The 25,411-nt window shown below is 37.5% G+C and overlaps 1 protein-coding gene across 1 annotated transcript in view; it reads right to left on the reverse strand.

Annotated features, from left to right (window-relative positions):
• NRXN1 (neurexin 1) overlaps positions 1 to 25,411 on the reverse strand; it is a 1,261,405-nt gene that overhangs the window by 769,454 nt on the left and 466,540 nt on the right. The window contains exon 8 of the mRNA XM_006159011.3: positions 24,368 to 24,529. Coding sequence (XP_006159073.1) covers positions 24,368 to 24,529 — 162 coding nt within the window. The remainder of the gene's footprint in view (positions 1 to 24,367; positions 24,530 to 25,411) is intronic.

Consider the following 25,411-nt stretch of genomic DNA (forward strand, 5'->3'; position numbering starts at 1 on the left):
GCCAGGCTATGAAAGAGAGATATTGCATGTCTCCACTTAATATATGCCAACTCTCTGCATTCTATGGTGGAAACTAAAAGATTAGAGGATACAGAAGAATGGAAAATGGTTTTAGATACTGGAGACAGTGTGGGAAGAAAAAGGGAGAAGGGTGAGAGTGTGAAGAAAGAAATTAAAGAGGAAAACAGAGAGGCAAGACATTTATGGGACACAGAAATTGATTGTCTGTTGATGATAATGTGTATAGTATCCTCAACTGGACTGGTGTGAGGCATATTCATGCTGAGTAAATTCACTTTATAACCTAGTGATGTATAGTGATTGAATGTATAAAATAAATTTGAAAAATACTGGAGGGAAAAATAAAATTATTGAGGGCTCATATATACTTTGTTTTTTTTTTTTAAAGAATTATTTACTTTTATTAGTAGTAGTAAATTTTCTATAGGACACACTCACTCACCAGAGAGCGCAAAAGTGAAAAAGCAAGCCACAAGTCTGAGATTTGAACTGCAGTGGACCATGTGGGAGTCCAGAGCCTTAACCACCATGCCACTTACTGGCCCCTATACTTTCTATTTTTAATAGAATAAAAGGGAACAGGAATTTTGGCAAAGAAGGAAACAGACTTTACTGTAAATAAAAGAAAGTATTTTCAAATGTATTAACCTCTTCCACAGACACTTCAATCTCCCCTCGCACTCGTGCATTCTTAGCAGGCTTGATCAGAGGGCCAATCACAAACTGGCTCCTCCCACGCACCGTGAGTTTTCTTCCTCCTGCCCTGCAGCCAGGAGGGGAACAGAAGACCCAGTCTATGCCTGATATTTCTCTGACCTACGCTAAAAATTTCTTGTCAAAAGCAAGAATTGACTTCGAGAAGCCAATTCCTAATGATACCAGTCTCAGCACCTATACCCTGGCAGAGATCTTTCACTGGTTCATATGCACCGTTCTCCTCATAGAATCAACTAATTAGTTAAAAATGGACACTGAGCCAATTACATGCAGAGATTGTTCATTTATCATTGCCAGAACACAGAGAGATATTCAGCAGTGGAAGCATATCCAGTACCGTGAATTTTTAAAAAATGCCATATATTTTGATCATATGCCCTATGACTGGACTGTGGAACCAGTTTCAGTTTAAAGCAGTGAAGCCGTTTGATGGAAACCTGCAAAGCCTAATGAGAATGCTGGGCTCCTAGCATCAAAGCCAGGGACTGACTCAGAAAGGCTGTGAGGGCCCAGGCAGAGAAAGGCTTCACATCTAGCACTGCCTCTCGATGATCTCATTTTGGATGTTTTGCACAACTTTCCTTAAAGGGAAAGAAAACATCAACATCAACAAGTAGGCAGGCAGATAGGAAACTCTTTCAACCTACTTTTTTCTTAGATTTTAAAAGTATTGTGTGTGTTGTTTTGTTCTGATTTTGATTAGGTAAGCTGCCATTCTGGAAAATTCTTCTTTCTTATCTTTTAAAGATAATTAAGGTCACTCAGTGTGATATGTTAGAACCACTTTGGCTAAATGACTTTTGAGAAAGGACGAAGAGACAGCCTATATATAAAAAAATATTTCTGTGTGTTTGCAATCACTGCAATGAAGAGCCCTAACTGATCTTAAATCTTATTGTGGAAAGGGACTTTTGTAGAATGCAAAGCTCAGTCCCTTCCCTTGACAGATGAAAAACCCAGAGCATCTTAGAGATAAGTGAAATGCACTGGGTTCAGAACTGGACACTGAATAATTAGAAACTGCATTCCAGGTATCTAGCTTTCTTCTTTCCTTCATACTCCTTCCCTCATGCTCCCACCTCTTTTACTTCTAGCCTGAATAATAATACCTGGCTTGATTGCTTTCTCTGGGGAGAAATATGTAGATTTTGTTTTTTTTTTTTTTTTGTCAAGGTTTTTGCTATAGGGCAAGTGTGCTTGCCAAAAAGACAGAGAGACAGAAAGCGAGAAATTAACCCCCAGGGAAGATGGCCACGCCAAAATCCCTTCTTCTCCATTCTCCTCTTGGGATCTTGGGCACACATGCACATGTGCCCGGTATGAGTTTAAGCCACCGGGTCCAGGACTAGAACTGTGGTCGGCTATATGGGAGTTCAGCGACATAGCCATTATGCTAACTGCTGGTCCCCTTTTGTTGGTATTTTTAATTCTTTCTTCCCTAAAACTCACCAAGTCATCCTGATTCTACCTTTGAAGTATTTCTGAACTGCATCTCCTACTTACCTGTTTTAGTCTCTTTTCCTGGAGGCATCAGCTCTTTTGATCCATTACTCCTAGTAAATGCTCATCCTATCACAAATCTGTCTAGAAGTCCACAGGGCACACAATAACAGACAGCAGACTTTGTTAGAGTAAAGTCCTGTGTCACTTGTTTCTAAATCACCTCCAATTCCTGTTGAAGATGCAGGTTCACTGTTATGTCTGAATTTGGGGGTAAACTATATCTGCAGTTTAATAAACTCTCAGTTGATACGCACAAAATTTAAACTGTCGACCTGCGAGGTAAAAATCCAAACCCCTTCTTGCAGTAGTCATATCCTGCCATCATTTATACCTTACAACATCATTTTCCCAATTTTGATCCAGCCTATTGCTCACCACTTTTCACCTGACATCTTTTTTCTATTCAAATCATCTCCAGACATCCCCCAAACACATCATATATTCATTTATCCCTGTGCCCTTTTCCCAACTTTTCCTCTGTCTCAACTTTGTATCTCATACCCTTGTTCACTTGGAGAAAAATTACTTTTCTTTCTTTTTGTGTGTTTTTTTTTTTTGAGAGGTTTTTCACTATAGGGCATGTGCACTCGCCAGACAGAGAGAGACAGAGAAACAGAAAGCGAGAAATCACCTCCCAGGGGGGGGATGGCCACACCGCAATCCCTTCTCCTCCATTCTCCTCTTGGGATCTTGGGCACGCATGCACACGCACCTGACATGAGTTTTAAGCTACTGGGTCTGGGACTTGAACCGCAGTCGACTACGTGGGAGTCCAGCGACATAGCCATTACACTAACTGCTGGTCCCAAAAATTACTTTTCTTTCAATGTCAAATATTACCTCCTTAGGAAAGCCTTTTTGTTTTGGACACTTGCCACTCACCCTTACTATACTTCACTGCCATGGAATGTAACATAAAGCTCTATTATAAAAGTTATTTCAATTGCATGCAAATATGAGTCTGCACCAAATGTATAGAATACCTACTAGGGCCCAAGTCTTAGTGCTAAAGAAATAAAAGTCACAATCCCTACTCTTAAAAAATCATTACCCACCTTTTCTCAACCAGAGTACTCATCTGAAACACGGAAAACAGAAAATGATTTGAGTAATTATTTACTTTTCCCAGAATGATACATAACTAGCACTATTAAATACAATGGATCTCTTAGGGCAGTGCGACTTAATCTTGGGAAATCTCAGTTGACCAAATGCTGGTCTATATGCACATACACATACTTGCTATCCTTAGAAAAAATGTTGGTACGATTTCAATATAGTAGCAATCAGTGCTCTGATAGAGAAAAGTCAAAGATAAAGTGAAAGCAGAATAAGGAAACCTAACTGCTATGTGTTTCTCTTTCCTGTACCATGTATTCTTTTTCTATCATTACTTAGTATCTAAATTAGGGCCCATTTTGTGATCATTTAATATTTTTGTTGTTGATGAATTAAAGAAATTGGAATTAATTTTTATGATTATAGTTCTTTGGAATTTGGTCAAGGCAATGTAATTCGTCCATACTTGTAAAGCTGGCATCTGCTGCGTCCTTGAGACACAGCTGGTATTCAGCGAGGGCTAGATGAATAAAGAGACATGTTTAGGAGAGGTGTGTCCACCTTCTAATAGCAACTCAGTAGCATCAAATGAACAAAGACAGTCAAACAGAGAAACTAGTAACCTGATTTTGGAAAACGGGCTAACGATCTGAATAGACATTTCTTCAAAGAAGACATACAAATGGCCCAACTGGTATGTGAAAAGATGCTTAGTGTCACTAATCAGCAGGGAAATAAAAATCAGAACCACAATGAGGTATCACTTCAAGCCTGTTAGGGTGGTATTATTAAAATAAAAAAGAAAGCAAAGCAAAGCTGACTGTTGGTGAGGATGCAGAAAGAGAAAAACCTATATGCACTATTGGTAATAATGCAAAATGGTGCCGCTGCTGTGGAACACAGTATAAAGGTTCCTCAAAAAATTAAAATACAAAATTACTCATATGACCTAGCAATCCCACTTTGAAGTATTTATCCAAAAGAACTAAAATTAGGGTCTTAAGTAGGGCTTTTAAGTGCCATGTTATGGTAGCACTATTCACAACAGCCAAGATATACCAAAAAAAGTGATATATAGATACAATAAAATGTATATGCATGCTAGGGAATATTTTCAGTCTTTAAAAAGAAGGAAATCCTGTAATACATGGCAAGAATAAACTTGAGAACATTAATTTAAGTGAAATACGTCACTTCGCCGAAAGACAAGTATTTCGTAATCCCACTTACTTGAAGCATCAAAAATAGTCTAAATCATAGAAATAAAAAGCAAAATGGTGGTTGCCAGGGACGGAGGGAGGGAAAAATAGAGAACTGCTAATCTATAGTTTCAGAATTTCAGTTACGTAGCGGAAGATGTTCTGGAGCTCTGCTGTGTAACTCTATGCGAGCAAATATCACCGGTGGAATGCTGTAATGCACACCTAGTCTACTAAGAGGGCAAAATTCATGCTACTTCTGACCACATTAAAATAAAAATTCTAATTAACAACAACAACAACAATTTCTTACAGTGCAGTGCATTTTTCTGGCCAATGGCATATTTATTTTTTCCCAGCCACCCCACAATCCTCCAGTCAGTTCTTCTCTCTTAGACTGAAAAGCACATCGCAATAAAATTTTAGAATTGAAAAGAAAAAAAAAAGAAGGGTTGTAGCTCTAGGATCACAAGTATTACTAAAAGAAAAATTAATATGAATGTAAAAACTCTTCTATTGATTAAACAAAACTTCTGGCTTATCTCGTGTCAAATTCAATTGCTTCTGGGTTATGAGTATTTCGAAGACAAAAAGAAAGAACTTATCAAGATTGCAAGGAAAGTATTATAACGTGAACAGATGCTGCATCATTTTCCTGGGTGGGAGGTGAAGGGGGAATAATTTCGCTGCTGTTCTAATCTAATAAAGTCCAAGAAATTTGGTTTGAATATATTTTTAAGAACAAGTAACCTCTAATTACAAATTGGTTTACAGGAAGATAGTAGGAAAAGATAAAATGCCATAAATTTCTGGTATCCTAGAGAAATTTGGGGGCAGTCTGTGACATCTGCTTCTTCTGTAAAGTCTACAGTCACCTTGCTTCAGAGCTGTCTTTCTGTTAAGTGTACACTCACAATCTTCCTGGGAATAACAGTTTCGGTTAAACACATGCCTTTGTTTATTTAGTCATCAAGAAAATTTCAGGCTGGCTGTGCTTCAGTTCAGAGAGGTACTATACTTCACAAAGGACTCTAGGAGGCTCTTTATGAAACTCATGTTGCAAAGGCAGTGTTTTCTAAGTGCTTCCTTAATGCCTCAAATCCCCAACTGTCTAATTTATACCCAAGGAAGAGTTTACTTGCTTTAGGGCATAGCCCATTATAAATTCATTAAAATGGAAATAAATACATAAAAATCTGTTTAAGATAGCAAACTGTGGCAAGGTAAAATAATCCTATAGAAACCGTGGCCTAAAAATATTAAGAATATATATGAAATTTATCTTAAGCATATTACCATGCTGAAATGACACTTAACCCAGATAAACCTCCACATAGTGATTTTCAGCATTTTGACAAAGGAAATAATTTTGCTATGAAAGCATTACTCTAAAAATTAAAAGAGAGAATAGGAAACCTAGTTTAAAATTGTTATTAACACACACACACACACACAATTTTACTTTAAATGATCACGGACTTATGTTCCAACAGAATCAAGAGTTTAATACTTGGACAGATGACCCCTGTTTGTGTAGTTGTGGTTTATCTGTCTTCAGTGCCATCTAAGGTTGAGATCTGGACTGCCAAGTCCATCTGGGGATTTGTAGGGAATTAAGAGTTTCTGTGGTATCCTGGCACTTTGAGGTACTGAGACTAGCTATAACTCTCAGAATCACTACTGAGCTACTAACTTGCACAGTTCTACATTTAACATCCCTAAAACTGGAACCTATGTTGTAAGTAAGGCGTATCGTCATCTAGCTTAATTGGCAGTGTTTAGTGATACACGAAATAATTGTGCTCTAGATAGTCAATTATGTCAATATAATATGGTGGTTGAGGTGCTCTAACTCAGTGATTTTCAAACTTCAATGTGCATATGAAACACCCGGGGATCTTATTAAACTAGATTCTGATTCAGTCGATCTGGGGAGGGGGTATGGGGTTTTTCATCTAACAAGCTCCCAGGTGATGCCGATGCTGCTGGTTCACAGACCACACATTGAGTAACTAATCTCCAAGTGGGCTGCAAGTTGCTGAGGGCTTTCTTTCCTTTTAAACTACCCCAAAATTATAGCTTTAAGTTACATGCTCTTGTTGAGAAATTGTTCCAATATATATGCTATGTAATTATATATATATATATATATACACACACACACACATATACATATGTATATATACAAACAATTACTATGTAACGACTAGAGGCAATATTAATGAAGGGTCAGTTTTAATCTTTGATCACCATACCTTTTAGACTGGAGATCTTAGGGAAGAAAATGTTAATGAATAAGGCATCGATTTACTCTTTCAAACATTTAAGACTCACATTTAAGACTCTGCTTGTTCTAAAGGTAGTAAACACAGGTACAGAACACTGATTGTTTCTGGAAAAGTAGTGTTCATTGAACTCTGATGATGAAAATGATAACATCCTGAAAAACTAAACGAATTGCTTGTATTTGAAGTATAAAAATGGACTATTCCTAATCAGTTCCTTAACAAGATACCCATATTTATCTAAAAATTCTAAGATTCTCAGTTATTTTTACTAACATTTTTATATATCAGAAGGTGGATGTTATACTTTTGAATCAATCCCAAAAGAGGAAAAGCACACTGAACTTGAAATCAACAGTTCTTTTTCTTTTTTTAAAACATATTAATGGTATGGCCTTGATAGCATTATAAATAACTTAGAATCTCCAAATGAAGACCTTATAAAATCGTTAGACATTTAACTGAACAAATTTTTTAAATGAGATAATGTGTAAAAAACCTCATAAACTCATCTGCAATCAGGGCAATCTTCATATTTGTAGGGGTCAATGCAGAATTAAAATACAGAACCTCCGGGAACCCTCCTACACTGTTGGTGGGAATGTAAACTAGTTCAACCACTGTGGAGAACAATATGGAGGTTCCTCAAAGATCTACAAATAGAACTGCCATTTGATCCAGCAATCCCACTTCTGGGTATTTACCCAAAAGACAGGAGAACGCTCAGTCAGAAAAGTGCTTGCACATCCATGTTTATTGCAGCATTATTCACAATTGCCAAGACATGGAATCAACCTAAATGTCCACAAACTGATGAATGGATTGGAAAAGTGTGGTATATATACTCTATGGAATACTACTCAGCCATAAAAAATAACAAGACCCTGGAATTTGATAGAAAATGGTCAGATATGGAGGATCTATTGCTAAGTGGAGTAAGCCAGGCTATGAAAGAAAGATATTGTATGTATCCACTCAATAGCAAGTGAACAATAGAGCGACAGGACATTAGTGAGAAACAGATAGGGCTTATTAACTGTTGATGATGACATGTATAGTATTCTCAACTGGATTGGTCTGAGAAGTATTTCATGATGGGCAAAGTATTTTTACAAGCAAAATGAGAAATAGCAATTGACTGTTTTAAAAAATAATTAGAATAATAAAAATAATGATTGGGGAAAACATAGAAAAGATATTGAATGTTGAAGTGGGGAGATTAATGTCTCTGTACTGACTGACATGCATGGTATTCCCTTTTGAAAAAACAATGTAATACACTGTAAAGTTATATGTAATCCAATGTAATATAAAGAAGACTATGATAATAAAAAAAAATGAAGCTAAAAAAAAAAAATACAGAACCTCTGGGGCCAGCAGATGGTGTGGTGGTTAAGTCGCTGGACTCTGATTGTGGTTCAAGCCCCAGACACAGCAGCTCGAAAATCACGCTGTGCTGTGTGTGTGGTGCTCGAAATCTCAAGAGGAAGATAAAGGAGAAGGGACTGCTGCATGACCATGCCCCTGGGTGGTGATTTCTCACTTTCCCTCTTTGTCACTCTCTGACAAGTGCACATGCGCTTTGGCAAAAATCTAAAACAAACAAACTAATAAATAAATAAAATTATTAAGTATTTCAAGATGGCAATAAGCAGATATTAAATCATGTGCAGGGTCCTTGGTGACTATGCACGGGCCCTGTCTGTAGCTAATCATCACCGTATTAATAGATATCGATAGAGCAAATACTCTATCTAGATATTACAGTATGCCTGGCATTTCTCTACATGCTCCAATCACACAGTTTTCTTTAATCTCTTAGAAAGGAAAAAAGTGAAGTCTATAAACATTAAATATATTATCTCAGGTTACGCAACCAGCATGTCTAGGGAGCCAGGGTTTGAACTTTGAGCCCAGGTCCCTCTGATTCTAAAGCCATTCATCTAAATCAATTTAATGCATATAGTTATCTATAATAAATTATTATTATCCTTATTTTATTCAAATTGAGAAAACATATTTATATATGCAGAAAATATATTTATATATTTGAAGGACAGCTCACTTATCATGACCTTGCTTAGAAGACCTATGCCAATCTAATCATTAATCCAGGTACTTCACAAATCGCCATGGAATACATATGGAACTCAATGGATAACTCAGTCACTGTGTGCAGAATAGTTACTCTGAAAGACAAAACTTCTCTGTGTGCAGAATATTAACTTTGAAAAATAAAAATCTTGTTTTTCTCTTACTCAAAATCACAGGCTTCTGAATAAAAACAGAATTATTTTCATTTTAAAGTAATTAATTTGTTTTAAGTGGGTTTCAGTGGTGATAATTTTCCTGGGGGAATAAAAAAACACCAATTACCATGCATAGAAATAATTTTCTTCCAAATATAAACACTTTGATTCAATGAATTAAAGACAAGAGTATATCATTTCATAATACAGAGTAAGAGGAAAGCCAAAATAGTCATTTTCTTTTGGATAGATTTCAGCTTTTTAAAAATTATGGCTCAAACTTGGTAAAGCAATTAACTTGCATTTATTATTTTTTTAACCATGATAGAGTATGTGCATGTGAGAACAAGAGATAAAAAGAGAAAGAAATAAAAGAAAGAGAGAAAGAGAGAGAGAGAGAGTCACTCTTCTCAGAGTCTATTCACATCACCATCCCTTTCCTTGTGTTCTCCAGCCCCATCAGATCTTGGGCACTCATGTGTGTTCAGTGTGTCTTGGGAGATGGGCAAGGGATTTGAACTGTGGTCACCATGAAGGATCCCACTTTTTTTGAGCAGCATATCACTACAGAACACTGAGCCAACCTCAAATTTGCATTTATATGGAGCCCTTTTCCTTTTTCTTTGCAATGTGTTTCTTAATCCTTTATATGCGTTACACAGCATTATATTGTATTTCATTTTCCCTGTTCTTTTCTAGTACTGAGAGCAGGACTAATCATTGTACCTCAAACCATGTATCATTTCCATTATACAGCTGAGCAAAGAGAAACAGAGATGGCAATTCAGACAACTTTGTCACTTGCTCTTGAAATTATTATTAATGTCCACTGTTCAATTTAAACACAGCTTCTGCTGTTTTTCTAGAACAATTTTTTCATACCTCATTTATGAAGCTTATATTGTTATTTTGTATTTTTTTGTGTGGCTTTTCCTCCTGTTTCCTGAGTGCATTGTCTTACTTATTTGTGTGTTTCCAGTGTCTAGTAAAGAGACTGGCCCACACTACATACTGATTTATATTGACTGACAATGTACGGACAAAAATGTTGATGCAGAAGCAAATGGAGCAGTTTAAGTAAGATAGGTGCTGAAACTAAGAGGAAATGTTCCTTGTTGGACATTGTTCATTACTGCTTTCCGCTGGCCTGAAAAAAATGTCCTGTTCTGTAACATGCATTAAGTCCTCAGAATTAAAATGTCATTGAAGCCCCTACCAGACCATGTTATGCTAGCTTGATATTTGAAAGCACTACAATTCATTATGCCACCTGCCGATACAGTTCCAGGCTATGGTGCATCTGCCGAAAATGACAGGAAATAAAATCTGTAGGTCCCCTTGAAGGGAGACTGCTATGTTCAAAAAGCTAAATTCTAGGCAACAACTCACCAGATGCTTAGTAGAATGAAGAGCTGAGTTCCAGTTCCTTGGGGACCTGAGCAGATGGGACTCCTTGAACCCAATCTCAAAGAGGAGGGTCTATGGCAAGATGCCTGGTTTCTGCCCCAGTTGCTGATCTCCCTTGCCCTCAAGGCTATCATGCACAGAAATGAACTTATTTTCAGCAATGTATGAAGCCAATACTACACAGAAATTTAAGAAGTTCTTTCAAATGTGCTGTGTCTGCATTCCTGTTCATATGGTTGGCTATGCAGTACAGAGAATTATAGCACACATTATTATCTTATTTATGTCCTTAGAGGAAGCGTGTGCAGACTGCTAGAATAGGGAAAAGGCTCACAGAGGTAACAGATCGTTAGTAAGTGGAACTTCCCAGTGAGGAGCCCACTGAAAACTCATATAGCCCACTGAAAACTGCCAGCCAAGAAACATGTCCTTCTCCTCCCTTTTCTCCTTACTTCTCCCCTTCTCCAGTATTCTAGCAATCTAGGTTGCATTTTTATGTCTTCTTTCCTTTCATAATTTCTAAGGAGTTCACTTCACTTAATTTTACCTCTAAGAAAATACTGAGAATGACAGAAGAGGAATGAGATGGCACTGTGCTATGGGAAGCACCACAGAACGACAGTTAAAGAAAGACTGAGTCTTCCATGAGAACTGAGATCTAGTGATTTCAGGTAAAAGAGCAATGAAGATGTTCCGCTGAGAAGTTACCCCAGTAGAGTTCCTTCTGTCTTTTTCTCTCTTTCTCTTTCTGTCTCTTTCTATCTCTCTTTTTATTTTTCTTTTTAAAAATTTTTCAAGGTAAAGTTTTTTCTTGGCTCTAAAATCCTCCTTTATCTTGGTAATAATCCCTTCTCCTCTCTTCTTCCCATCTAGGCAACAGAAAAGGCAGGGCAGAAGACTGAGTCTGCCATGAGAGCTGAGATCTAGTGATTGCATGCCTCGTGGTTTTTATTTTTTTAAATTAACAAATAAATAAGATTTTTTTCTGTTTTTCTCTTTTTTGTTTTGTTATCCTTTTTCTTTTACCTCATCACTTTGCTGCTCAGCCTCCACACACTGAGTGTCTAGACAGGTCTCAGTGAAAATTTGCCAAAATCTGAATACTATTGGGGTCCTCATATTCTCAACTCCCACTGAATTTGCAATACAAAGGAATAAAAATGGAATGCTGAAGAGTTCGTAGACCACATCCTCCCGTGTGCCTCTGATTGCTCAGATTAATCTTTTAGAAATTAGGAAGAAACAACCCATCAGATGACTAAAAACCACCCGCAGGAGCACAAGAAATATGCAAAGCCAAGAAATACCTCTCCCTCAAGGGAAAAGAATAACTCCTCTTCTACCACAGACAACACAATGGAACTCATGGAAATGTAGGATAAAGAGTTTAGAGTATTCATATCGACAAAGCTAACAGAGATGGAAAAGAAGAGAGACAATCAACACCAGAAGAAAAAAGCCAATGAGTTCCAGGAGGTGAGGAAGTTCTTACCAGAGCTAAAAGAGGAAATACACACCATAAAAAAGAATCAAATGAACTGTTGGAGATGAAGGCTATAATACAGTAAGTCAAAACCTTCTTTGAAAGTATTAAAATCAGACTAGATCATACAGAAAATTGAATCTCAGATGTAAAAGACAGGATCACTGGACTAGTAAAATCTACCATGAAGACTAAGAAAATAGCCCCCCAAATAAGAATAATATATGAGAAATACTAGATCCCATTAAACGTCCAAATATCTGGATAATTGGTATCCCAGAAGGTGAAGAGACTAACAAGGGCATTGACAATCTATTCCATTAAATCTTGAAAGGAAACTTCCCAAACCTAGAGAAGTATTCAAAGATATAAACCCAAGAAATACAAAGGACCCCAAATAGGATCAACCCAAGACACATTATACCCAGATTGACCAAAAACTCAGACAAAGATAAGATACTCAGACTGGCAAGAGAGAAATGTCAAGTTACCTACAAGGGTTACCACACCAGGCTAACGGTGGATCTCTCATTGGAAAAAATGCAAGCAAGGAGAGAATGGGAAAATATATTCAAAGTGTAGAATGAAAAATAATTTCAACCAATAATACTATATCTGGTGATTATCCTACATATGGGAAGAGAAGACAAGAACATTCTCAGATAAACAAAACCTGAAAGAAATTTACCAACACCAGACCAGCTCTGCAAGAAGTTCTGAAGGGAATGTTATCCCAGGAAAACTAAAGTCAGACACGCAGAAATAAGAGTTCTAAAACAACTAAGAAAATGGCAAGCTTAATGGTAGGGACAAGTCCAGAGTTGATCGTTATCTTCCAGAATTTAAATGAAAATATCAGACCACAACAGAAGATAAAGTACATGAGTTTGAACTGGTGAAACAGAATTTTATGACTTTTGACTAAAACATTAGTGATCTTCTATGCTTTGTTTTCCAGTATTAAGGAGTTTTGTCTTCTTTTGAGTTGTGGACAGGTCCATGTATCTACTATTCAAATAGAAATCTAACATGTTTTCTGGCTTTAAGTATTAAATAAAATTCTCTTAACATTTTTCTATTTTGATTTATTAAAGCTAAAATAGCCTTTCTTGAAATTAAAAAATGTATTTAAAAAATACCTATTTAGCAACCACAGTAAGCTATACAGCCTCAGCTATGTACTATTTTATAGTATATTCATTCTACTCACAGAGTTTCATGCCTGAAGTCAACTTTTGTTCACAGATATGTATATATCAGCTAAATTTACTATTGAACATATTTAGATTAATTAAGATATTTTGTGAATCAATACAATGTGGGAAAGTATAAAGGAATGGAAAGCAACTGCAGAAACCAAAGACAGGATGGGAGGAGGATGGGAAAAGGCAAAGGGTGAGAAATAGAGGGAAAACAGGAAATGCAGAAATGGGAAATTATTTGTTGACAATAATATGCATGATTAAGCCACTTTATAGTATATTCTGGCTGGAAAATTACATTTTGTATGCTGTGGTGATGTTCAATGAAAGTATGTAAAATAAATTAATAAAAAATAAAAAAAAATTGAGGAAAAAAGGGCAAGGCTCAGATTACTCAGATTGCTCAGATTACTGAGACTTCTCAGATTACTCAGATTACTGGGACCAGTAGTTAGTGTAATGGCTATGTTTCTGGACTCCCACATAGTTGACTGCAGTTCGAGTCCCGGACCCAGTGGCTTAAACTCATGCTGGGCGCATGTGCGTGTGTGCCCAAGATCCCGAGAGGAGAACGTAGGAGAAGAGATTGTGGCGTGGTCATCCCCCCTGGGGGGTGATTTCTCATTTTCTGTCCCTCTGTCTCTCTCTGTCTTTCTTGAAAGTGCACATGCCCTATAGCAAAAACCTCTCCAAAAAAAGAAAAAAGAAAAGATTACTCAGATTACTGAGACTTCTCAGATCACTCAGATTGTTTAGATTACTTGGATGAATTAGATGACTCATCCTCAGATCTTGGCTTTACTATTAGGTTAAAGACTGTTTCTCTAGGTCAGGTCTTAATTTTCCTGCCTCCCTGTTTTCATGTGTCAAGTAGGGATAGTAGTAGTATCTAACTATCATAATCCTTTGAGTATCACCTTGAACATCCAAAGCATTGCTGAAATGATGGTCCATTCTTCTACATAGTGTTAGTAAGAAAAGCGGCACTAAAGGTAAAATACCAGAAATGCACCAAAAATTACTTTTTTTTACTTCCATCACTCTTTTGTGATATGTTTGAAGTACTGAATATCAAATTATTCCCCATGATCGCATGAATTTATTTTTTTAAACTTTAAAAAAATTTAGATTTATTTAATTTTTAAAATTTATTCATTCACTTATTTTAATTCAATCAGAGAGAGACAGAGGTAAAATAAGAAAGCAAATCACTGGGTCTGGGACTTGAACTGTGGTTGGCCATGAGGGAGTGTCCAGCATCTTAACCACCACAGCACTTACTGGTCCTGCATAAATTTATTTTTATTTTTAAAAAATTGGTTTTTTTTACTCTGTTCTGATATCCCTAGGAATATGACCATTGGGTCTCTCATTGGATGTAGCAGACATTATATGATAATAAAAATGCTAAAAATAGTAGTATTGTTACTCTGGAATACACTGACTTCCTTACCCCTCCAGGGATAATGACTTTTAATGTCCATTTGCATACTGCCGAGTACAAACACAGGCATAATTAGGCACGACAGAGTTTACACTCCTGGGGTTTATTGGAGGATCTGATTCAGGCAGTGTGCTCTGCTGGGAGTACTAACTCAGGGACAGAAAGTCAAGGTCAAGGTCTAATCCCACCACTCCACAGCCACTTGCTCTGCTGAGGCCTCAGGGTTCTCATTTGCATAGTATAATAATTATTATTATTTTTATTATTATTACTATTACTTCATATGGGCTTTGGGGACAATTCCTAAAAATAAGGAAGATTTCTGCAGCCTGCTATTCTCCCCCAAAAGGGAGCAAGGGTAATAGACCTCTGTTTGCATTTTAGGGCCTATACTTTATTACACCAGATGAGATCAAATACATTTCAGTATTTCTAAGATCTGGAAGATACTAGACTGGGCCTATAAGAAATCACATTAATAACATCTAAGAATTTGTCAAATTCTTTGACATTGCCACAAACTCCATCTTGTCTTCTTGTTAAAGTTTCAAAAGCAAAACTTCCATCTTCTATGTTTTAAATCAGGTGGAGAAAATGCTATTTTCTTTCTGCACCTCAACTTCTGCCCAGTACACTACAGGCACCTTTACTGACTCTGCAGCTGGGTAAACCAAACTAAACCAGGAGCATGCCTCCAAGAAGGTGGACAAGAGCAGCTAGAGCAGTGAATTCATGCCTACAGCATCGTCTCCAGCACTTGGAGGTCAGAATGAAGTAGCCAAAAACTAAGCCCTAGTATAAACTACAGTTATGACAAGAATCTGTTATCCTTGGGGGCACAGTGGTAAAACACAATGCTCTGAAGCTGACTTCATGAGAAGGTTACAGGTTTATGTCTGAAGATCTTCCTGAACATGCCAGGCTCATGTGTGTCCATGATCTCAGTAGGCTGAAGCTGGGGGAGAGAGGTCATAGCTTTAAGATCCTGCTGGGGGTGGGACCAGCAGTTTGTGTAATGGCTATGTCGCTGGACTGGCATGCAGTCGACCGCAGTTAGAATCCCTGACCCGGTGGCCTAAACTCACGCCGAGCGCATGTGCACACGTACCCAAGATCCAGAGAGGAAAATGGAGGAGAATGGATTGCAGCATGGGAGGGTTATTTCTCACTTTCTGTCTTTTTGTCTCTGTCTTTCTGGTGAGTGCATGTGCCCTACAGCAAAAACCTCTCAAAAAAAAAAAAAAAAAGATCCTGCTGGGGGGGTGAGGGGGTTGCAGATGGCATAGTAGTTACGGTGCTGGACTCCCACATGGTCGACATTGGTTTGAGTCCTGGACCAGGCAGCTTGTAAATCATGCTAGCCCCATATGCATACATGCCCAAAATCCCAGGAGAAAAATGGAGGAGAAGGGACTGCAGTGTGGCCACCCAATGAGGGTGTGATTTCTCACTTTCTGTCTTTACTGTTCCTCTCTGGTGAGTGCACACACCCTATGGCAAAAACCTTAAAAAAACCAAACAAAAGAAAATCCTTCTGGGGGTACTCTCTCTGTGTGTCTCTCTTGCTCATGGAAGAAATAAATAAGTACATTTTTAAAAGAGAGAAGACTGATTATTCTATTAGCAAATTCATTCCAGCTGAAAATCAAAATGGCAGAGAGTGAATACTGATCCAGCATGGAATACCTTGAACAGTGAAGTGAGCTTGTAGCCACAGTTAATCAGTTAGTGAGTGAACAACTGAGTGTCTATTCTGTCTCAGACAGGCTAATTTGTGAATTTTTGTGTTAAGAGAATTCCTTTTTATTTTCTTGTAAGTTGGGCATTTGAAAAACCCATCATAAAATAGTTCATTCAAGTGAGAGCATATTACCACACAAAATCAAGATAGTATTATCTATAGTTACATAATAATATGTGGTAAGCAAAACTATGTAAATCTGTATGGAAAATATTAAGGAAAAAGTGAAGTGAGAAGCAAAAAGCAATTATTTGTCCTAAATACAGAGTACAGAAAAGTCCATGTAAATGAACTTTAAGATGCTACCAACCAACATATACGAGGGTACTTCAAGTAGTTCATGAAAAATGAAATTGAAATTGAAATGTAAGCTTATTTTCATGAAAAAATTTTTGAAATCCATGCATACAATTTCATAATACACATATTTCATGAATTCCTGGAAGACTTCTTGTAGATCATAGTAGCACAGAGAAGAAAGACGGTAAGTCAGGGACCTCAGCAAAGAAGAATTTAGGGGAAATAAAAACCTGGAGATGCTTGTGCTTATTCATGACTCTGGAGTCCATCCAGAAGGTCCCTGACAAGGAAAGAAGGCTGCTTTTCTCACATGTGGCATAATTTATAGACATTAGTGAAAATCCCTGTCTCTTCCATGTTCCTACTAGGTTAGGTCAATTTTTCTAGCAAAACTTTTTATTTTGAAATTGGAAAGAAACCTTAACAAATGCAGAATCAGCCACAAATGTTAAGCTCACATGTAAAAGTCAGGTACTCGATTGCTCTCTGAAAAGCGGGGAAATAGAAACAGGGCACCTGGGACGGAACTGGATGAGCTGGGCCTACCACAGGAGGGAATAAACTCAGAAGTCCTCTCCGTTTTCTACAATGCTCTATTGTCCACGAGGAAAGGTAGGGATTGAGGGACATTGGCATGAAGGAGTTATTCCACCTCTTTCCAGCATGGATGCTGGTACTGTGTAGGGATTGTACTGTGGCTCCTGCACAGGGCAGATGCAGCCATCCGATTACATTTAGGAATCAACCATTTTTCCCCCCAGAGGGGGAAATTGCTTACATAAGATAGGGTATTTTCTGAACCTCATCCACCTCATAGCATCTTAGTGCTACAACTTAGTAAGTGTAATTAAAGGCTAAGCTGATCTAATTAGGTTGATGAAATTTTCAGTAGGGATTGAATTCCCTCTAGCATTTAACTCATTTTTTTTCTCCCTAGAATCTTTCCTTAGGCTCATTCGGAACAACCTTCAGTGTCAACTTTCTAAATTACCTCACACAGGCAGTATCTTCACTCAAACAACTGATTTTAAAAAGTCTAGCAGGTACATATGGCTAAAAACAAACTTCTAATAAAGGATTCGAGGTTGGTTTTTTTGAATACACAATTTTTCCTACCCCTTCAGTATCATTTCTGTACTAACAAACTGTGTTAAGTAATGTTCACCCTGCAGAAGGGAAATAAGTGTTTCAAAGCGTTTAGAGGCACAAGGAGACCAAGAAATGCATAAGAGCAGGAGCGGATTCTGTGAGAAGATTAACGAGGGAGCAGCATGACCCTTCCTGGTAGATCGCTTAATACAAAAACTCTCATGGTCAACATATTGGGATAGAAACACATGCTAGTGAGGTTTCCATCTATTTTTGAAGTTTTAAAAAAGTCTCTAATGAACACCTGAGGAATTAAATGTGATACTTTTACACAGGCACGTGCTTTCCAAGTGGTCTAAGGTGAACAGGCAGGCCTGTAGGCTGCAGGTGTTCTTTTTTCTTCCTTCCTTCCTTCTTCCCTCCCTCCCTCCCTTCCTTCCTTCCTTCTCTCTCTTTCTCTCTCGCTTTTTTTTTTTTTTTTTTTTTTTCCATAGTGTGTGTGTGTTTGCCAGAGAGACAGGGAGAGGGAAAGTGAGAAATCATTCCAGGGGAATGGACACACTCCACTCTCTTCTTCATCATCCTCCTGAGATTTGGGGCAAGCTTGCATATGCACTCAGCACGATTTTCAAGTTACCAAGTCTGGAACTTGAACCTGGTCAACTGTGTGCGAATCCAACACCTTGACCACCATGCCACCTGCTGGGTCCTGTAGGAGTACTGAATAGACTCCAAGCATCTTACTCAGATGCCATCATGTATTCTTTCTACAGAAATTTCTAATTTCCTCTCCTATCATATTAGAAAAATCAAATTAAATTTAAAATGACTAAAAATTTTTAAGCAATATATATTTTAGCATTTACTTAGTATTAGCCAGATTACCAAGAATATAAATAATGCCTTCTGCCAAATCATATATAGTGTTGCTTTGATAGAAATAGATTTAAAGAACATTATTTTTTTTTGAGAGAGATTTTTGCATAGAGCACGAGTACTCGCCAGAGAGACAGAGAGACAGAAAGTGAAAAATCAACTCCCAGGAGGGATGGCCACGCTGCAATCTCTTGTCTTCTATTCTCCTCTCAGGATCTTGGCACGCATGCACATGTACCCAGTGTGAATTTTACACCGCTAGGTTTAGGACTCAAATCGTGTTCAACTATGTGTGAGTGCAGTGACATAATCATTATGACATCTGCTACTCCCTAAAAAGCATATTTTTAAAGACCTATTATCATCTAGAAATTTCATAGATGTGGGCTATATATAATTGTAACTCATTATTTATCATTTAACCTTTAACTTTACTCAAACTGATATCTGTTAAAGTCATTTTTCAGTGAGCTGAAACATTTCTCCAAAACCTTTTTAATTTTTTTATCATGAGCACATAAATTTTTGCTGTAAGGCATGTGCACTCACTAGAGAGACAGAGAGAGAGAGACAGAAATTGAGAAATCATCCTGCAGAGAGTATGTCCACACTACAACTCCTTTTCTTCTCCTCTTGGGATTTTGGGCACACATGCACCTACGCCCAGCTGAGTTTCAAGCCTCCGAGTCCGGGACTTGAACCATGGTCAATCATATGGGAGTCCAGTGCCTCAACCACCACATCACCTGCTGGCCTCTAACATATAAATATTGATTTAAAAATCTCTTTAATTGTTCTATTTGAAATTCCTAGCCAAAATTTCCTCTCATTTTAAAGAAAGTATTTTATTAAGTTCAGGTTATAATTTACCAACTTATTTTTAACTAATTTTATTTCATCTTGAATTAAAAATCACTTAAAAAGAGAGAGGAAAACTTTTTCTTGTAAGTTTATTGCTGTATATATAAGCCAAATCTCATTTCAAATAGACATCATCATTATACAGAAGAAACTTAAGATGCTTCTAATAAACATTAGTTTATACGTTATTTCAATATATTGAGTTATTTCCTTTTTTACTTTAGTCTTTAACAATGAAAATGTAAGTGTTTAGGGTTAGCAGGGGCATAGTAGTTAAGATGCTGGCCTCCAACATGACCATCTGTGGTTTGAGTCCTGGACCTGATGCCTTGAAACTCACACAGGGCATGTGCATGTCTGTACCCAAAATCCCAGAAAGAGAATGAGGGAGAAGAAAATGTGATGTGGCATCCCCCCTAGGGGGTGATTTCTTACTTTCTCTTTCACTGTCTCTCTCTAGGGAATGCATAGACCCTATGGGAAAATACATGGGAAAAAAAAAAAAAAAGATGTGGATGGCCAGATGGTGATGTAGCAGGAAAATGTGACACTCTGTGAGTCTTGACTCATGTGGGAAGGTTCTGGGTTCATACCCAAAGACCTCTCTGTACATATAACCTGCACTCGTGCCTGTGTCTAGGCCTATGGGTAGATCTTGGAGTTAGCATCCTGTTGTGGGGTGCTGTCTCTCTAGCTCACAGAAGAAATTAATGAAGTTTTTTTTTTTTTTTTTTAAATGAAGATGTGAATTAGTTAGATTGGTAAACTATCACTACTTTTATATGTTGGGTGTTTATGATGTTTTTGATGAATCAAAGCTAGTCATTCAGACATTTTTTTCTTTTTTTTTTTTTTTTTGAGAGGTTTTTGCTATAGGGTGTGTGTGCTCGCCAGGCAGACAGAGAGAGACAGAGAGACAGAAAGCGAGAAATTATCTCCCAGTGGGGATGGCCACACCGCAATCCCTTTTCCTCCATTCTCCTCGCGGGATCTTGGGTACACACGTACATGCGCCTGGTGGGAGTTTAAGCCACCGGCTCCAAGACTCCAACCACGGTCGACTACGTGGGAGTCCAGCGACATAGCCATTATGCTAACTGCTGGTTCCTCAAACATTATATTTCAACTGACAGCATTCTATATTCAAATGCTTCCTCATCCTCTCATGGTCCTTGGCCAAGAAACTTCTCTAGGTCTGTTCCCAGCTCCCCACCCCCTTTTTTTTTTTTTAATGTTAAAGGTGACTTTATCTGTTTAGAGAAAAAATAATAGGAAAGTAATGAAGTAAAACACAAAAGAGACAGAAAATACTATCATTTGTCTCTGTCCCATGTTCACCAACCAAATGGCCCAGGGTTAACACAAAGGTATCTTTTATGACTTTAAGCAAGATACTAAAATCTCTCCTAGGACTGGTTATCCTGAGAGAGATTATAAACTAGACTGAAAATAAAAATGGTATAAGCCAATAAATAAAACAATAATTGAAGTTCTATATAAACAACGTACCACAGACCATATGAAAACTTACACGGGCTTCTGTTAAGAAAGAATCTGTAAATGAATCTGATTGTTTTCCTCTCTTTTCACTAACTTTCCTAGGCTGATTTATCTTAAATAAGGTGATTTAACCCAAAGACGGTGATATTTTGCAACTATTTCATCTCAGAAGTAGGGAGAATAAGGTTTTCCAAACAGTTCAGACATGGATAGAAAGTATGGATTACTAAAATGTTCTCCAACTGAAGTGTGTTCTGATTTTTTAGGTGATTGTACCTGTTCCCTTTATACCTCTAGTGTGTCAGGAAGAAATGAAGTGAATTATTCGGTCATCAGAAAAAGTCATGATGCATTTTTGCATAGACATATAAAAGTATGTCATGGCTTTTCTGATAACCCAATATATAAGTCAGTAACAACAACAACAAAAACAGGCTAAAAAACCCTACAAAAATAAAAAAGTAAAAGCCCTTGAAGTTCTTGCTCCAAACACATACTGGGCTGTGGGAAAGAGAAATGGGAAGCACACAATCAATAAAGAGCAGTGCTTTATATCCAAAACCCATAGATATAATATGAGTGAATCCTTCTTTTACGGACTCACTAGCTATCAACTAAATGCTGCTTGGATGATCACCTGACTTATTTTCTTGCTATTGTGGTTTTTGTGGTGGAAAGTTCAATATAGGGGCTGGCAGATGGTGTAGTGGTTAAGGGTGCTGGACTCCCACATGGCCGATTGCGGTTCGAGTCTCAGACCACGTGGCTTGCTTTCTCATTTTCCTTCTGTCTGTCTCACTCTGTCCCTCTCTGGTCAAATTTAAATAAACATATACGTAAATAAATAAAGTTAAATAAAATAATTCTAAAAAATAAAGGTCAATATAAACACAGATAAATACTATGATGTATTAACTCCTAGACTTGTAAGCATTAAAGGTGTTAATGTGAAGCAGTTTAATTTGAAGCCATCATTTCAGATTAAGGTCACTAACTGAAACTTCATATACATAAAAGGTTGCCCGCTCTATGAAGAACTGTCAGAAGACCAGGTGTTTCAGTCCATCTCCAAGGTTCACTGTAGAAATCCTCATTTTTTTTTCCCACGAAGGTGACAAAAGGGCTCTTTAGCTAGACTCATTTTTCTGCTAGAGATCCATGGATTCCCATTCCCTTTACCAAATCTATGGGAGGATTAATTTTCTCTCTATATGTAAAGCAGGGCACAAGGGACGGCAGTAGGTTGACCTTGTTCACAGAGAAAATGAGGAATATGGGATAGGGAAGGTGGGGAAGATGGTATGGGGGTTAGGAGTGTGGTTCTGCTCTCTGTTTCATGTTATCAGAAGCGAATTTTCAGGAATCATCTCATAAAGTCTTTTGTTTTTACCATGTTTTTCCCTAATTTGCAATACTTTTCATCTTCTGCCTGTCCAAATCATCCGCATTCTTCAAGACTGAGATTTTAATTCTCCTGTGTATCTTCTTCCCTAACTATTAGAACTCTCACTCATCTCACCCTCTTTTTTTTTTTAGAGATTTTTTTACTAGGGGGTGTATACTTGTGGAAGAGACAGAGACAGAGAGAGAGACAGAAAGTGAGAAATCACCCCCCAGGGGAAATGCCATGTCCCAACCCTCTCTCCTCCATTCTCCTCTCAAGATCTTGGGCACGTACACACATGCACTCGGCATGAGTTTTAAGTAGCCAGGTCCAGGACTCAAACCATGGTTGACTATGTGGCAGTCCAGCGACGTAACCATTACACCAACCCCTGGCACCAATCTCACACTCTTTTAAACTCACTATTTGATGCTTCATTCCTCACAGTGTATGACATATTCCTAAAAATTGTTTTAGTTTGTAACAACTGGAGAATTTGTGTCATCTTCTAAGAACTCCAACAGAAATTTCTGTTCAGACATGGTATATTTATGTAGAGCACAAAAGATTTTGAACTCAGACTTCCTTGATTAAAGTCTAGGCTTTAATGCTTCGAGCTGTTTGACCTTCCTCAAGAAACTTACCTGCTCTGAACCTTAGTCTCATTTTCTGAAAAATGCAGACAATAATACACAACCTATATTGTAAGGATTACTGTAAAACTCTTTAGGGTAGCAATAGGCACAAAATAAGAATTAGAAGCTTTGAAAATGTTGTACTATTATTATTATTATTATTATTATTATGGTTATTAGTTTGTTATCCTCTAAAAAGTTTACCATACACCTAGTTCATATAACAAATCTGTAAAGAATAAAAGTCATTCTGAGAGGCCATCAATCAGCCCAGCACAAAGTATAGGTGGATTTAAGCTTTCAGAACTGCATCTTCTTGTATTTCTTAAAACTGTTAATACTTCAAAATCTCCCATAGGACATATATCCACATATTGGGAAATAAAAAATCCAGTATGTTTATGTAAATGAAAGATATGCTAGGATAACTCCACTGTGATTTTTTAAAAAAACTGATGCTTACCTGAATCAGATTTATCTGACTGAAATATTTTCTTTAAAAAAAGAAAGTATGTCACTGCTTACTAAGAGTTCTTATGGCTAACAATCAGTAAATCCATAGTTACTCAACAATCCTGTTTAGAAGTCTAAACCATTAAACTGCAGTCATACAATGGATGAGTAACATCTAGTTCTAATAGTCAGAAGAAATTGTGTTGTGGTCCAGTGGGGGGTGGGAGAAAGCAACTTTTCTAGAAATTTATATAAATTGAAAATCAGTCACTTCTTGGTTTTTCTTCCCTTACAGTCCAGTACATTCCAATCCTTTAAAAAGCTGTAACAATGATAGCCGAGAAAGACGAGTGAAACTTCGATATCTTTTAGCTTAATGATTTTGCCCAGGTACATAGCTAGTGAACTTCCCAGAGTCACAAATAAAATAGCTTTACTTTCTTTAAATCATATTTAAAATACAAGGACACAATTACTTAATTACTTCTACAGATTCTTTTTTTGGTCTTATTGTAGTCTCTCTTATAGCTTAATATCTTTGTTATTTTTTCCCCTTTAATACTCAAATAAGGCACTACTGCATACAGAAGACCAAAGGCATTTAGATAGAAATGAGCAAGTAAGCCACTTACTTAATTCTGGACCCCAAAGCTTTTTTTGCTTGACTTTCTTATAGAGCAAATACACAACTATCCATGCAAATTGCAACTGTGATTTACTACAAGACTATAAAGTAGAGAAATGTAATTTCTTCAGAATGCTCTATGAGCTTCCCCCAATCCTACATTAAAAAAAACAACAACAACTACAACAACAACAAAACTATCAGTAGAATACTGAATTTAAGGTTGTATCATTTGACTCTGGAAACATCAGGTCTTCAGCCAAGATGCTTTCGGTCTGGATCTGAAACGATGAGGTCATGAATTAGGAAAGATATTGGTGACAGCAATATTTACCTCTTTGAGACAGCCCATAAAGTTGTTACTGACTGGTGACCCTGGTAGGTCGGCTGTGCTGGGACTGCCTCCAACATAGAAAAAGTCATCAGACCCCAGCATGGTATAGTCTTCTTGCGTGTAGCCCGTTGTGGTAAGAATCCCATCCACTGATATTGTCACCTAGATAACAAAGCACAGGGAAAGGACACGCTATACTCAGACCTAGATACTGTAATCCTGGGATATGCCTGTTTTGTGTTTTGTTTTGTTTTATTTTTTGGTTTTGTTTTGCTTTTTGCTTTTTTTTTTTCTCTGTTTGTTTGGTTTTTATTTTTAGCCCTATGGCGGAACCCATTTTCATGTCTGTTTGAGGTTTATTCTTGGATTCTATTCAACTAGCCCTAAGAGATCTAAACTAGTTAGAGAGTTAACTGATTATTGAAGTAGTGTCAGCATCATCCCTACTGCAACTCAAAAGTCATTTAGCAGACACAAAAATGGTGTTAGTAAAATGCCTCCTAGGTTAGTTTTGCTGGTGTACATATTAGTAAAGTTTAGTCGTCTGTTATTAACTAATCACAACGTGCACCTTGTTAACATAAAAGGCGCAAGCTATTTCCAGCAACATCACTATTTGCACTATTGAGCAGCAACTGTTCAGCATGCAAGTGCCTAAGTCCATGCCAAAGGGGGAGAAAAGGCAAAACAACCAGTAGAAGCGGCGCACGCTGATGTGCACATGCAGGAGGTACAGTACAGTTCAGAAAGGAAAGGAAAGAAAACGGGGAAACAAAGGAGAAAACAACTGCTTTGTGATGAGGTAAGGATGAGTGGGTGTGGCATCTCCAACATTCCCAAATCAAGTTTCCATGCCATGCATCATGAATGGTTAGAGACTGGCTGAGCCTGCGGTCACTCGGGCCAGCCACCATTTTGTCTTATCCCGTGTTAACCACAGCTGGATGCAAAACGTTCGAAACGTTAACGATGCCCCTACAGGTGAGTTGGAAAACAGAAGTTGACAGGAACAGGTAAAAAATAAGAAGGTCAACAACAGATGAA

This window comes from Tupaia chinensis, unplaced genomic scaffold, assembly GCF_000334495.1.
Source record: "Tupaia chinensis unplaced genomic scaffold, TupChi_1.0 Scaffold000622_1, whole genome shotgun sequence".
In the NCBI taxonomy this organism is placed as follows: Eukaryota; Metazoa; Chordata; class Mammalia; order Scandentia; family Tupaiidae; genus Tupaia; species Tupaia belangeri.